This window comes from Montipora foliosa, chromosome 1 (assembly GCF_036669935.1).
Source record: "Montipora foliosa isolate CH-2021 chromosome 1, ASM3666993v2, whole genome shotgun sequence".
Lineage (NCBI taxonomy): Eukaryota > Metazoa > Cnidaria > Anthozoa > Scleractinia > Acroporidae > Montipora > Montipora foliosa.
In genome coordinates, this window is record NC_090869.1 from 43,464,351 (window position 1) to 43,479,505 (window position 15,155).

General features: G+C 39.4%; 1 protein-coding gene across 5 annotated transcripts in view; it reads right to left on the bottom strand.

The window, feature by feature from the left end:
* The window catches only part of LOC137999161 (enhancer of filamentation 1-like), a 20,052-nt gene extending 15,465 nt beyond the window's left edge, over positions 1-4,587 (bottom strand). Inside the window, exons 1-3 of one of the 5 annotated variants that reach the window (XM_068845012.1) lie at positions 4,451-4,519; positions 4,094-4,195; positions 2,900-3,152 (exon numbers count right to left, since the gene is read on the bottom strand). In XM_068845012.1, coding sequence (XP_068701113.1) covers positions 2,900-2,962 — 63 coding nt within the window. In that variant the 5' untranslated portion in view covers positions 2,963-3,152; positions 4,094-4,195; positions 4,451-4,519. Of the gene's footprint in view, positions 1-2,899; positions 3,153-4,093; positions 4,196-4,383 lie in introns of all 5 variants that reach the window. The other 4 variants (XM_068845004.1, XM_068845034.1, XM_068845018.1 and 1 more) reach the window with 4 other exon arrangements.
* Positions 4,588-15,155: the final 10,568 nt, after the last annotated feature.

Below are 15,155 nucleotides of genomic sequence, written 5' to 3' on the forward strand. Positions count from 1 at the left end.
AAGAGTTGGCCCACAGCATGACTCCTGCTTTTATTAACCCATTCACTTCTCGGGTGCACCAAGACACCCCAAGTTGACAAATAAAATCGTCTTGTGTTAGAAAGAGTAAAATTTCTTAAGTCTCATTCCCTGGAGTCAATGGGTTGACCAACTTAACTATCATTTTTAGACATGGATACGCGAAGCGTATAAACGAATGTCATTAGGGGTCAGAATGTGCAAAGTTGTCACTCACTCAGATGTAAACTAATCGATAAGTCACCAACCAACATTGCTTTTTTCAAGATATACCAATTTGTCACTCACTCAGTTGAATTCAAATCGATATGGCAACAATCAACATTGAATTTCTGACATTTCACTTTCCAAAGTAATACCACCACATAATACGTTGAAATATTCTTCGACTTTTCTTCGTTCCGACAGGATTGATTCTCGTTGCAGTCAGCATGTGTTACCGAGCCATTGCTCAGTGGAAGACTAAAGCTGTAACTGTGCTATGGGGGGTCTGCTATGTGTGTTAATGGGACATTAAACCCATTGACTCCTGAGGTTTCCCTATTGACGAGTAAAATCGCCTGGCATCAGACAGAGTAAAATGCTTAAGTATGGCTGATTTAGGGGTGAAAGGGTTAAATGTAAAAGGCGGGGTATAAACCTCTCAATAGCTGTGTTTACAAAGTTGAGAAATATCCAGATGTTTTTGGTATGACCTTTTTGTAGTTGAACAGTTTGTATTGAGAACAGTCTGTCTTGATAACAGTCTGTATTAGTACAGTCTGTATTAATTAGAACGATAAGAATCAAACAAGAATTCAGTCTTTCCTAGCTAAGCGGCCACCCTCTGGTACTTCATAGGCTTTTAACAACCTCTTAAAATGTTTAAAGGAGCCGAAAACACAGGTTGGCAATTATTTACACCTGGTTCTTTTGCATCAAGTTTGAGTAATTGTCGAGGGTCAAGAGTTGAGGGTGAGAAGTAGGGAGTTGATGGATTTTTTTCTTTCGTTTTTCTTTGACAACCTTACAATAATCTTGCGTGGTTGATTATTTGTTTCACATCATAACAAACAGTCGGGAAGTATGCAAGACCTACCGCACAGTCACGCTATCTGTTCGCTTATTTTCACCACTTGAGACCAAAGAACATTGTGACCGATCATGCAGTTGTCTTTGAATTTGTGTGTCTGTACTCTTGGCCACAAATTTTAAACAGAGAGCCAGTCAAAAAGACATGGTGTAGGTCAGTGGTCAGAAAATGGACACTCTCTTTTTGCTGTTTGCCCCTACTTTACTGATCAGTCCTATTGTCTTTTGTGTGAATTTGACAAGGATGATTTCTTTTGCACCTTTATCTGAATTGCAGTACGAAAGGAATGAGAAAAATACACTGATTATGTCCTAGCAACAACTGGTCTGCGAATAGTCGGTACATCTATCCAATACAGACTGTACTTATATTCGAAAAATAAAATTTGCAATCAAAGATGACTGAGCAGACCAAGACACAAATGCAGGGATCAAAGAAAATCACCGCTATGCACTGAGAAACACGTCAACACTGAGTGAGATAAAAGTTGTTGATATAAAAGCACTATTCATGAGACTATGACGACCACTTTTTTCACTTAAGTACGTTCTATGTTTATTCGACAATTACTCAAACTCTTTAGCATCTATAAAATGCAACTAAATACAGCATGTTTCATGATCTGTTCCAGATTTCATGAAAGGTTGAAAAGTTTGGAAACAATTCCAGGGCTCGAAATTGCGACCAATACAGTCGCATTTGTGACTAAATTTTTCCCTTTGCGACTAAAATATCTGGAGAAGTCGCAAATTTGCGACTTGTTGTCACCTTCGCTCTTTCGAAACCAAAGGGTTAGCAGTTGCCACTTTGCTGCTACTTTGCCAAAATAAATAAATAAATGACAAAATTGTTTTGCTTCTCACTGTGAATTTTCTCTGAAGATAGCGTAATTGTAGAGTAATTTAGCTGCGATGTTACGTGCACAGCTCCATTCCTTCGATCATTCGCCATTTTCAGCGGTTTCTTTACACACAAATATTGCGGGCTCATATTTTTTTCTAAACCGCTGACAACACAATGCAGCGCGGCGAATTTTGCGACTAAAATTTGCGAAATTGCGACTAAATTTTCGTATCTTATCGCAAAATGCGACTGGAATTTTTTGTTAATTTCGAGCCCTGAATTCTTGTTTTTAATTATCACAAACTGAGGCATTCGTAGCTGTTTACATTATTTCAAGGCAACTGATCGCAACAGAACTCCCATTTAGTAAGCATCAAGTTATGTGGCAAAAGTGTTTGATAGACGTCCATTACGTAATGTGTTTTGATAGCACCTGTAGATAAGTAAGCTCGTAAGAATGGTTCAAACTTGACTTGAGTGTACTTCAGCTTCTTTGAAGGAAATGCGTTACCATCGCCACAAAGTACGCTACTTGAGCTGAACTTAAATCTGTTCACATCTGAAGTAGGCCTCAAGTGTACTTTAGGTATTCTTACTCTGCTAGTATGAACCCAGCTCTTATGTATCCATGATTTCTTCACAGTTCTCTTTGATTGTAAGGAGTTATTGTTCATAACTTGTTTCATCTACTGCTCATTGTTACAGTTAGCACAGTCTTTTGATCTTTCCTCTCCTTGTTTACGTCAAGAGATTCTCTGGTGGAGAGGTTTCTTGTTTGTCTCTGTACAATATTTTTCCCACATTTTCCCCTCACAAACTTCAATGTTTGAATGTACCACAGTATACCACAGGTGCCCCAAGCTCAGTGTGAAGGACCAACAAAAATATACAGATTTGTATGGGAATCACAATAAATGACCTGAGAAGATAACTTTACCAAAAAAATTCTCAATCAAAAAGCCTAACCTTATTGCCATTGTGGGTCGCTTCCTTCCTGTGTGGGTCCAGATTTGATGCGAATTGAGCCATTATCAGTTCCTCGGTTGTCAACGGTCATAATAAAATACCAAGGTGGAACAACCCACCAAATTGAGTCAAATATTCCTGGTTAAAATGATCCCACGATTAAAATTCCACTGTAGAATTCAAGGGCAAAGGTTTTTCATTCATTTCAAGCCACTAACCCTGCGATCAAAGCCCTGCCAGTGACGTCAGGTGGCTGTTAGTGTCCAAAACGAAACAATAAAACGATGGAAAAGATCCTCGTACACTTTGAACACGACAGAACGACCGTTGAGTTCGGTTTGGTAACCTTGCCAGGGACAACAAATGAAGGCAAACAAAGACTCAATACCAAGCCAAACTCAATGGTCACCCTGTCATTTCAAAGTGTACGAGGATATTTTTAATTGAGAGATTTTTCATAAAATTACATGTATATCTCAGGTCGTTTATAGGGATTCCCATACAAATCCTTATATTTTTGTTGGCTTTTCCTCACACTGACCTTGGGGCATCTGTGAATATACAAGATCCTTAAAGACATCTTGTTTGTAAGTGCCAAAGGGAATTGGTTCTACGTCCTTCCATTGAAAAGTTTTTTTTTTTTAAAGGATTAAAAAAAAATCAGCAAATTAAACCAGATGACACAATCCTCTTTAATTTTTATGGTAGTAACTGGTAAGAAAACAAAGGCTGCATGTTCGCCATGCTCTGAAAAAACACAGTCGGGTAATGTTTCACAACAAGGCAATATTACCAATGTTGTACCTTTCTCGGCAAAAAACGAAACTTCTGATCAGTACAGAGAACTTTAATATAAGGATTCGTGTTCTGCTTAATTGAAATCGAATTGACGCCACAAAGACATTTTCAAACTTTTGAATTAAAAACACGCATCCAAATAACTTGTATTGAATCTCACCTGTTTCATTGCTTTGACTTTCTTCTCTACAAATACCTTACATAAAAATAACTCGCTAGTATGACATATATTTATCTGTCTCGATAGATATGCACCAACTGCAAATTTCTCGTCCCACCACTCAATAACCCATGCAAAACTCTTCGATGAAAGAAATAAGTTGGATTGTTATTTCAGTATATTAAGAGGTATTATGTTCTTAAAGCAGTTGACAGTCGCTACTCTGCAGCCCTTACCGGAGCGGACATGTCAAATTTATGACAACCACGCAATTTCAGATCTTGAGGAGGGCTTGTTGGTCCATTTCACCGCCTTGAGCACCAAGTAGATTATCCACACTAAAACAAGAGGCAATAAGAAATATCAGGATAAATTTCAACACGAACGCTTACGACGCCCTCTGTGATTCACTGAGCGAACTGAAAATATTTTCAATGACAAAGGCCTCTGCGGTCAAATGTTTACGCTCTTTAGGTGGCTGAAACGTGCATTTGGGTTTATGACGTACAGCTGACAAACTAATCACCTTTCCTGGAATGCAACTGAGCAATAAACGCTCTAAAACCACAGTTTCCCAACTTTGAAAGACTAACTGTGCGATGCTTCAACGACCCTGCGCTCAAATTAGGAGATGTCACATACCATAGGAGACTCCAAACCACTACCGCGAAAGCAAGTGACGTAGTGCAACATGGCCGCACCTCATTAAAATTTGTCCCATACCAGAAATAATTTGCCGCTGATATCCGGTTTCGGTCTATTACCTGAACGGATCGTACTATCAAATATTTATTCAGTAAAAAGGCAAAGATGTCAAAGCAAAATTATTCCTTGGTTTGTGTGCATTCCTAGAGTTGCCCAACCATCATTTGAACTAGGTATGAACGCAACGGGGTCAATAGCTTCCGAGAAGTGACAAGGGCGTTGAAACTCAAAATTATGGTCCCGTAAAGACACGTTTTTTTTCTCAAAACAAACTAATGGTTCTTTGTTACGTTTGCATTCTATCGAGCGCGAACTGAGACTTTATATAAATTAAGTAGTACTTTAAGAATGTCGCAATGGTTAACGGGGGCCAACATAAAACACCAAAGAAATGTGCAACGGAAGGCAGAAGAATTTTGACGTGCTGTTGTGAAACCGCCTACTGAATGATAAGGATAAAACCTTATAACCTTGAAGGAAACACTGTCCCTTGACAAATTCTAAGCGCAAAGTAAGGAAAAGAACGATCTTGCAAAGTACAATCTGTCGATGGGAAATTTCTACATTAGCAAGCAAAGTTAAAAGGTCCAACTATCCAAAAATGTTCAATGGTTGTGGAAAGTTGTGGAAAATAACGTACCTACCGGAAAACTGCTTTCTTCCGCTGACCGGATGGATATTTTGCGGTCCCTTGCGTCTGTCGTAGATTCGAACAACGTGGAGAATATCTTTGGACTAAGGCTGCAGACCACGTGTCAGAGCCCTGACCAATAAATAAACTGTGTGGGACGTTAAAAGAAAAACGTCCACTGCTTGAAAAGAGAAAGAGACGAAGTTCACAGTGTTGTGAGCTGGGCTTGTTATGGATGTTGCTCCGGTCCACCGGTACCGATTTGTCCTGAAAAGGGGAGGGGCTAAATGTCTCTTGTCACTTTCTGACGGATCGAAATCATAGTCGGTTTTATCTTCCCAACATGTTATCCCCTTGGCACTAAATGAGGGTAGTAGCCAAAACGCGGGGCCGGGGCCGGGGTGCCTTTTTTTTCCAAATTTTTTTGTTTCAATTTTTGTCGTTATTCTCCTGTACTGATTGTTTTCGAATGTTCGGCATCTTTCCTTCATTTATGGTGGAAATATAAAGTCAAAAAAATATGGAACATACGGAAGCTACGAAAGGGACATCTTTGTCCACATAGTATGTGGAGAACGAGAAGAGACCGTAAGTCATATCGTAGCGGAATGTAAGATTTGGCGCAAAGAGAGTATATGTGGCGACATGATAAGGTAGGCCAAGTTATCCATTGGAAACTCTGTCAGAAATTCAACATCCCAGGCAAAGACAAGTGGTATGATCATGATCCTGAAGGGGTTATAGAAAACGATCAAGTAAAGGTGTTATGGGACTTCCGACTTCAAACAGACCATCAAATTGAGCATAATAGACCTGATGTAGTTGTTCTTGATAAGATAGAAAGATCATGTTATGTGATAGATATCGCGTGCCCTTTTGATACAAGAGTGCTGGAAAAAGAACAAGAGAAAACAGATGTGGAAAAATACCAAGAATTAAAAAGAGAGATTGCGAAAATCTGGAGCTGCCGAAAAGTAATTGTCGTACCAATTGTCATTGGTGCACTAGGGACGTTCAGCAAAAAATTGAAAACATCGTTTAAGAAAATTGGACTAGATTGCACGGTATTACTACAAAAGGCCTCCTTGTTGGGAACTGCAAGAATCTTGAGAAGAACACTAGACACCTAAGGCCATAGGACGTGGCTTGATGCCTAGTTTACAAACCACGTTAACAACATATCGTGTGAATGAACGAAATAATAATAATAATAATAATAATAATAATAATAATAATAATAAAGGTTTATTAGCATTCCAAAAAATGAATTGGCTCTTCTATGCTAAAAGTGAATTCCTATTCTACTCTAATTACGCAAAAACATGGTATAATATAATTTACAATAATATCACATTCTAAAATTAAGAATTAAAATATAAACAAGCTAAAATGTAAATGAAATAAATGCGGACTGAAATTCACGTAACTTCTAATCTCTTTCGAGCATTATTGACAAGATATGATGTTAAATTTCCCTTAAAAGATCGAAAGTAAATACAGTTCCTCAAATAACTTGGTAATGCGTTGAACATGGCTGCTGAGCTGTCTTGAAAGGTGCCACTTTCGATAGGCACCTTTAATCTGACTTCACAGGACGAGCGTAGGTCTCTTGCTGGTATGTGTTGTTCGAGTTTCAAGTACTGTGGCCAATAGTCGAATATAGTGCTTTGAATACGCACTGTAGTAACTGATAACTTCTACGCCCTATTAGCGGCAGCCAACCCAGCTGCAGGCAGTCAGCTTCTCTCGCATAGCGACCTAAGACATATCCCGCACATACATTTTGGACTCTTTGTAAGCGCTTCTGCTGACACAATGGCAATGGATAGAACACTGTACTAGCATAATCTAACTTAGATAGGATCAAACTCTCTACTAACTGCTTCTTCACACGGAACGGTGTTAGGTTACGTACCTTCTTCAGCACGGCCAGTACTCCATAGCAAGATGTTACTAGTTCATTAATATGATTATTCCACGTTGCTCGCAAAAACCAACTTCGCTTTTAAAACACACAAAAAAACAAAGTCCGATTTCGAAAAAAAAACGTAAGATGTCCCTTAAGAACTTTCCGGAAGTCATGAAAGTTCTTAAGGGACATCTTACGTTTTTTTCTCGAAATCGGACTTTGCTTTTTGACAAATTTCCACTATAAATGAAGGACAGATGCCGGTCATTCGAAAACAACAGTACAGGAGAATAACGACAAAAATTGAAACAAAAAAAGAAAATGGGAAAAAAAAGGCACCCCGACCCCGACCCCGAGCCGCGAGAGGCCAAACCTCTCGCAGCCCGCTTCGCTATCCGCAGGCGATCGCTTGCGCCCGAAAGTCTCGCGCGAGACCCCAACGGAGAGCTTGCTCGCACGCTATCTCTCTTTCATCGACAATACAAGTAAAACGAAACAGAACATAGCCACAGTTCTACGATAGTCGTCACACAACGTGCTCATTTGCTTGTTTTCGCAAAATTGTTTTCAATGTTGTTCTGTTTTTTATAGTGATATTGGATTCGATCCCGTGACGTCCGAATAGAATTGACTAGCAAGTTAACGTGCGACTCTGGCTTTACTACAAACCGTTTCTAGTAAAGACAGACAACAACATGACATGATCAACACGAGCAAACGAGCAAATGAAAACGTTGCGTGACTGCGTGACGATCATCTTTCTCAAAAAGTAAACATTGCAATGCTGTTTTAAAGTGTGGAGATCAGCGAGTCTTCCGTGTTTCTGGCAGTTGGTGTATATTTCATAAACTCCAATTTCAGCTTTTTTGGAAATTATCTTAATTTCGAAAAACAAACTCCGATTTTCGGAAAGACTAAGTCAGATGCTCGCAAAAACCAACTTCGATTTTAAAAAACCACAAAAAACCAAAGTCCGATTTCGAGAAAAAAAGTAAGATGTCCCTTAAGAACTTTCGTAGCATCCGAAAGTTCCTTACTGTTTATGACTGATTTCCACCAAAAAAGAACGACATAAGCCGGAAATTCGAAAACAACAGTACAGGAGAATAACGACAAAAATTGAAACAAAAAAAATGGGAAAAAATAAAGGCACCCCGACCCCGACCCCGACCCCGACCCCGCGTTTTGGCTATTTCCTTATTCTGTAAATAAATACTATTAGTCTGCAAAAAACTAACTGCAAATTGCTCTGACGGACATTTTCCAGCATGTCATGCATGTCTTGCAGTTGCACTAAGCAAACGTTTATTGTACACACTAAGAAAGGACTGAAGATGTTGTTTCCGCTTCATAATTCCTCTTCTTGTTAGTCGAATCTGAAGCCAGGTCAAAACATTGTCTAGCTTTATGTTTGCACCAAAAAGTACCGTAAAAACCAAGAGTTAACAGAAAAGACAAGAAAAAAAAACATAGTTTTATATATAACTCTGAATCAAATTCTCATCGAAAGATTAATGACAATCGATCGAAAAAACACGAAAATTTCTGCAGTCTCCGACTTTTATGAACGAATGGAAAGGTCATGATGTTTTGTCAAAAGGAAGAAATTGATCACGTGCTAGGCAACCACAAAGGTGAACGTGATCACCTTGTGTCAACTGAATGAACTACGGGAAAGAATAGTAATCGTTCGTCGTTTTCAGAGTAGAACAACGTACTTTTTAGCCAAGAAACTTCCGTTTCTGTTTTTTAAATTTTGTTGTAATATTTAACTGAATATTTACATTTCATCTGTCGGGTCAGGAAGCCTTCTTTGTCGGGTTCCGGAGAAACGTATCTATTTTGACTTCAGGGTGAACTATTTACACAATCGCGAGGTTGAGCGGCCATGTAATTGAAAATCTGAACATCTATGAGATACAAAAACAGACTTGCGAAGTATCGCAAATCACAATGCTGACAAGCACAAAAGCAGAAGAAATGGTGAATAAATATGAAGTTTGTTACTATCTGAATGTTTTTGTGTTAGAGTAAAGGGATATATTGTCACGCAAATGATGTAATTTCATGACACTCAAAATTCGCAAAAAGCGGGAGTTTCATGTAAACAATCTTCGCACTAGTAAGTCGTAGCAATAAATTGGATTAACCAGGAAGTTAAAGAAATATTGTTGCCTTCCCAAATAAACTTACTTCATTTTACAATACAATGACAAAATGATTTGTCAGAGAAATAAAATTCCTGTCTCCTCGCGTATCACATTTCAACTGATTTTGCTAACTCATTTTCACCACGTCCCGATTTTCGCGAAATTTTTCTTCTTTCAAATATTAACAAAAATATTATTTATCGTCATGCGTTGCATCTTTTTTGTTCAAATAACTGCTAAAAAGAAAGATTTTTTAACTATCTATCCGTAGATATTTTTTCATAATTAAATATTCTCTGTCAAAATTTGCACAACAATCAAAACACAAAAATAGAACGCACGCAACCAATTTAGTCGTATTTACCTCTTCGTTGAATTCTCATGCTTAACACAGGAATTTTTAGTTATTGTGAAAATCTTTCTCTATTCGTTAGCAATCACCCTTTCAAATTTCAGAGAAATCGACCGGTCCGCGAAAAGTTTTTTTCAAGGGGATGTCAAAAGGCCAAGTGGATGCTATGCATAATAGGGCAAGTTCGGGAGATCAAGTTGCGCATGTGACCCGTTATAAATATTTTCTCACAAAATGTTCCCGAATCGTCAACTATCACCACAGAAGACAAGAACATCATTCTAAAAGCTTATTCTACTCGAAAAGTAGGTTCTGGAGGTAATTTTGAGAGTAGAAATCAAGAATACGGCAGACGATAAATACAAACTCACGAGGCATGGTATATTTAATTAAGTTAACACAGCAGAAAGAAGCTACCCTCATTTTGACACGAAAATGCTTTACTATTACCATAAAAACTATCCAGTTAAGCTCGCACACTACACAACATGATGAATTCATAAAGGCCACCTTTTCCAGCGAAATATTTTTTGAAACAAACAACATATTTGCTATTAGAGGCAAAAAACCCTTCCTATTTCATTACGTGCGTGAAGACAAGAAACTCAATAGTGTCAAATTACCATACGCAATTGCAACAAAATAAATTTCAGGATGAAACTCTTTCCACGAAGAACCTTTTCCTTGAATAATGAAGCAAAAAATAGACGACAAGCTTTCTTTCAAATAATTATTGGCTGTCACATTTCCAATTATTTTTTTTCCTGAAGACTGTGCAGAGTTGAGTACAATAACCAGACAAGAGAGATCACAGATCCACTTAAGGTGTTCGATTCCTTCTTTGTCTTTGTTGAACCCATAAGTTACCAGAGAATTTTCCATTTGGTTTCAGTGTTCTTGGTAAAATATTAGAAATACAGCTCACTTTGATTTCGGCTCGACTGGCGATAGTTGTTGTCGAAGTCCATTACAGTATGGTGTCCTTGGTCCGCGACTTTTCCGTATATGATGTTATATTTCCTCGTAAACTAAAAAACACCAAAAACAAATGTGTCCGATGATTTCTTGATTACTCTTCTTTCACGTGAAGAAATTTTGGCTTTCCTGCTATCAGTGATTGTGCGGAATTCAAGTTTGTTGACAGGCGTGGTAATTTGTCTTTTTAGAAAGTCTCTACTTTTGCAACAATAAAAGCAGGGTGACACACGCTAACACCAACCCGGTGTGGCCAACACATCACGCATGCGTACAACCATTTCACCCGGTCAATTAGCAGCCATGGACAGCTGTTTCGGCCTTTCGGGCCTCATCACCTTGGCGTAGCTAAGGTGTTAGCGTGTGTCACATTGCTTTTACTGTTGTTTTTAATTACGTGACACACTTAACGTGATCCACCTTCCCACACGCTTGCCGTGGGAGAACAGTTTTGCTGTTCCCAACCCAGCTTAACACATGTTTGGCATGTGAAGCTGCCACTTAAAGGGGTGCTAAAAACACCCGACTGGTATGTTAGCTACGCCATGCTGATGAGGCCCAAAAGGCCGAAATAGCTGTCCATGGCTGCTTATTGACCGGGTGAAATGGTTGTGCGCATGCGTGATGTGTTGGCCACACCGGGTTGGTGTTAGCGTGTGTCACCTTGCTTTTATCGTTGTTCTACTTTTGCGGCTCCTTGACTTACATGGTCATGTTTACTTGCCTTGTGTAAAGATAAAACGTAACGGGGGCACGTGTCTTTTTGCAGAACAGATTTCCAGATAAACTAATTTTTGCAGTTGGGAACGAATTTGCTGCAGATTTTTAAACTTTTGTTCTATCGACTCTTAAAAAATATCAACTATTTTCGTATAGGGGTCCTTGGTCCGCGACTTGTAATACTTATGACCCCAAAGCAAAGCAGATAAAGAAAATCATTCAATAAATGGGAAAGGTCTCTGCTTTAACTGAATACTTTCAAAATCTTCTTTATACATGTTTACGAACGGGTTAACTTCTTTTGTATACCTAGAATACCCATACGGTCTTGTAATAAAATGGAGCTTGTATTGGAAGAAAATAAAAGCAGATTCTATACTCACAACGACATCCAATACGACTGTAGCTGAGATATATCAAGGATAATAAAGAATAAAGAAATTTTCATGTTCGTACAGAAATTATCGGGATTCACAGGTATTTTTTTTGGGCTGCTTACATGATTCGCGGACCAAGGGCCAAATTCACGGACGAAGGGCTCGCGATTACGGTCACCTTTTCTCGAATTACAAGAGAAATATTTCAGTTTGGAACTTGCCAATTTAATAAAAAGCTATCTTCAGGGAAAATTTCAGTTCGTGGCGTTTTGATTCAGGTAAGATATTCACGGTTATCCTTTTTTCTCGCGAACCACAGACACCATACTGTACTCGTCGCTTTTAAGATTCCATATATTTATTTTTCACCGCCTGTCTTGTTTATCCAATTGACGTTCCATTCTTGAGCTCCATAAGGGTACATTTTGTTTAAAGATGCACTAAAACGCCATGCAGTGACTTTCGACGCCATTGCAGTTTAATTAAATGTTCTCCTGTGTGCACAGCGAAATATACGCATTACCCCAGCCCCCTCAAACCTAACAATATACGCAAAGAAGACTCTATGCACAAAGACACGACCCAGTAATTATAGAGGCAAAAGGTATTAGAGTAAGGAATAAGTACAATACAGTAAGTGATCAAAGTAATATGGTGTTCGGGACCATTACAAAGTTTAAAATCTATTTAAAAAAGGCTTGTTTGTTAATTTAACCTCTAGTAATGTGCAAATTGAAGTATTTGTGAAACAAATTGTAAGAACAGTTTAAGAACACTTTTCAGGCTGATTTCCTACTAAGCACCCCTCAAATAAGAACACGATCAGCCCGAAACCTGAAAACAGTGTTCTTATATGTGGATGTTTACTGTATTGTGCTTGGTAGTAAAAAATATTGGTGTGTCCCCTTTAAACTCTAGATCGCGTGAAAAATATGACTTTGGGGCAGGAAGATGTACTGGCTGACCCTCGAGCATAAGAAGTAAATCATGCCACTGAATGATTTGGGGGTACCATCAAAATTCCTTTAGAAAAAAAAAATGACCTCTGCCTTTTCAGCTCCCACCAACGCGAAATTAGATGTTCTGGGATTACAAAAAAAACCTCTAAACAATGTTAAATGGGTTAAGAAGAAACGTTTTGCCAGTGTTTGAAGGCCGAATCGCTTGTAACTTTCAAGTGAACGTTCGACCGCGCGTTTCATCTCATGATTACCCAAAATAACGCTACTAGTGACACCGAGCAGGGGCTCATACAATCTTGGACAGAATAAAATGGAACAAAAATGCCCCCTTAATCAAAGACGTAGCCGCGTGAAGGCCATAACGCGCCATTTTCTCATCATTGAGTTTGGGGGAGGGGTGGTCTCAATTTTCCATTTAATCTGTCCAAGATTGTAGCTCTGGTTCGACCAATACCGCTTGCCTCGACTTTATTATCCCGGATATTGCAAAAAATTCGTTCAATAATTGCGCTGTCAAATATTTAAAAACGCACAGTAGGAGCAAGTGGTTCATTTGGCAAATACAGATCAGCGCTGTGGTCTAAAGCTACCAAAAAATACAACCTACACTGAATTTTTGTCATTCATGGGGTAACGTTATTTATACACGCGTGTTTTTGGAAAAAAAATCTGGATATTTCGCAGAACTGTTACTTGTATGTTCGTCAGTGTGCCTTGTTTACTAAGCAAACCTAAGGGCAGTTCTAAAAAAATGTGTTCTGATTAACATTTAATATCCTGCTAGCAAGCTCTCCCGCCTCGCTGTGGAGAGCTTGCTCACAGGCTAGACATTTCTTTGTCAAGGATTTTGTTACATTTGTGCCGAAATCGCTGCCGCACATCAAATATTTTCAAACGGTGACTTGCAGGGCCAGCGATACCTGTGGTTCAACAAAGTGTTGAATGCATGATGACGCAAATAAATGTAAAATGTTGAAACCATTTACAGCGCAACGCGCCTTACCGTGGCCACCCAACAAACTTCCACATTTGACAATTACGTGTAAATACGTCAACTCAACAACCCATGCAACAGTGTTCAACTTACAACTGTGTGAACTTTGCAAGGAGGAGTGACAGTCAATCAAATTGGCGGACAATTTGTAAAAAACTTTGTTAGGTGGCCATGGCAGGGCGCGTCGCACTGTAAACGGACCTTAATTCAAGAATTGCTGTTCCGATCTATACAATGTTTCGTAGAAACCAAGGATCAAAAGGACTGTTTCTTCTTTCCAAACAGGGAAAAATGTAGTAAGTGTAACATAAATCAACTTTGGCGGCACCTTTACCCAGTCTTGTATTACGCAGATAGCTTGCTCATTAGTGAATAATTGTCTCATCTGCAGACGGCAAGTTGCCCAGATTCCCACCACTTATGCGCCGATCAACTCGAAACTTCAAAATCCCCCGCCGGGGCAAACCCCGGGCATTTGAACTTTTGAAGATTGGATCGTTCAAATTCCCGTCCCCTCTAGCCTGCTTGCAGGCGGTAGATGTTGTGTCGCCACGAAACACTATCAGACGCCATATTGGAAGAGCGTAGGATACGTCGGGGCCCTGTGACAAAACGACGGGGTGGTTTTTCTCTTTCCTCTCCCTGCCCCCCTCCCCTCGCTCGCTTTGTCGACCCTCAACCCGGCCCAGACCTAGCCGCGCGAATCCAAGATGGCGACCTCATTACGAATTCTGTTTTTTCGACCATCCAACCGCCTGCGTGCAGGCTAGCCCTACCCTATCGTCGGATTTGTCTGTGAAACCCTACTAAAGAACATTCGTCTTCGGCTCCTGTCGTCTTTAAGAAAGCTTGTGTATAAACATGCCAACACATGTTTCGTGACCCTTTATATGATGATGCCGTTTTTACCAGACTTGAGCTACTACAAAAACACAACTTTAATATTGAAAGTGGCTTGATATGTAATTAATTAAGCCTGCCAATGTCAATATACAAGTGTAAGCTGCTCTAACTCCGAAACACGGCAAGCGTTGTTTAACGAGGGTACTGTATACATGTACTTATCAACAACAGAGCCTAGAGCGTTTACGACTGCATGTATTTTAAATCGTTCAGTGTCGGTTGTGCCGTACAGCTTTAACAATGAAATAGGGGTGTGAAAACCTACCATATTGCATTCACTCTATAGTATGACAAAGACGAATTACGCAGTCAAGATTCCTTTGAAGACAACTTTTGAAGGCCTTTTTTTGTCGGCCAATCGCTCACATTAAACTCTTCCATCTCGTCCAACACGTGTTTAAGGCTGCTAGCAACTTCGGCGCCCGAAAAAAATTGATTTGAGACCTGACACTTCCGGTTTAATTTTCTCCACACCACCAAGGCAAAGGTCAAATTCCCCACCCCAGGGAAGGCCTTACCCGTCAAATGCCCGGGGTTTGCCTGGGGGGAGGGGGGATGTTAAAGTTTCGATTTGCGCATAAAGCAATGAAAATACGGATTGTGACTGCGATATATAAAAA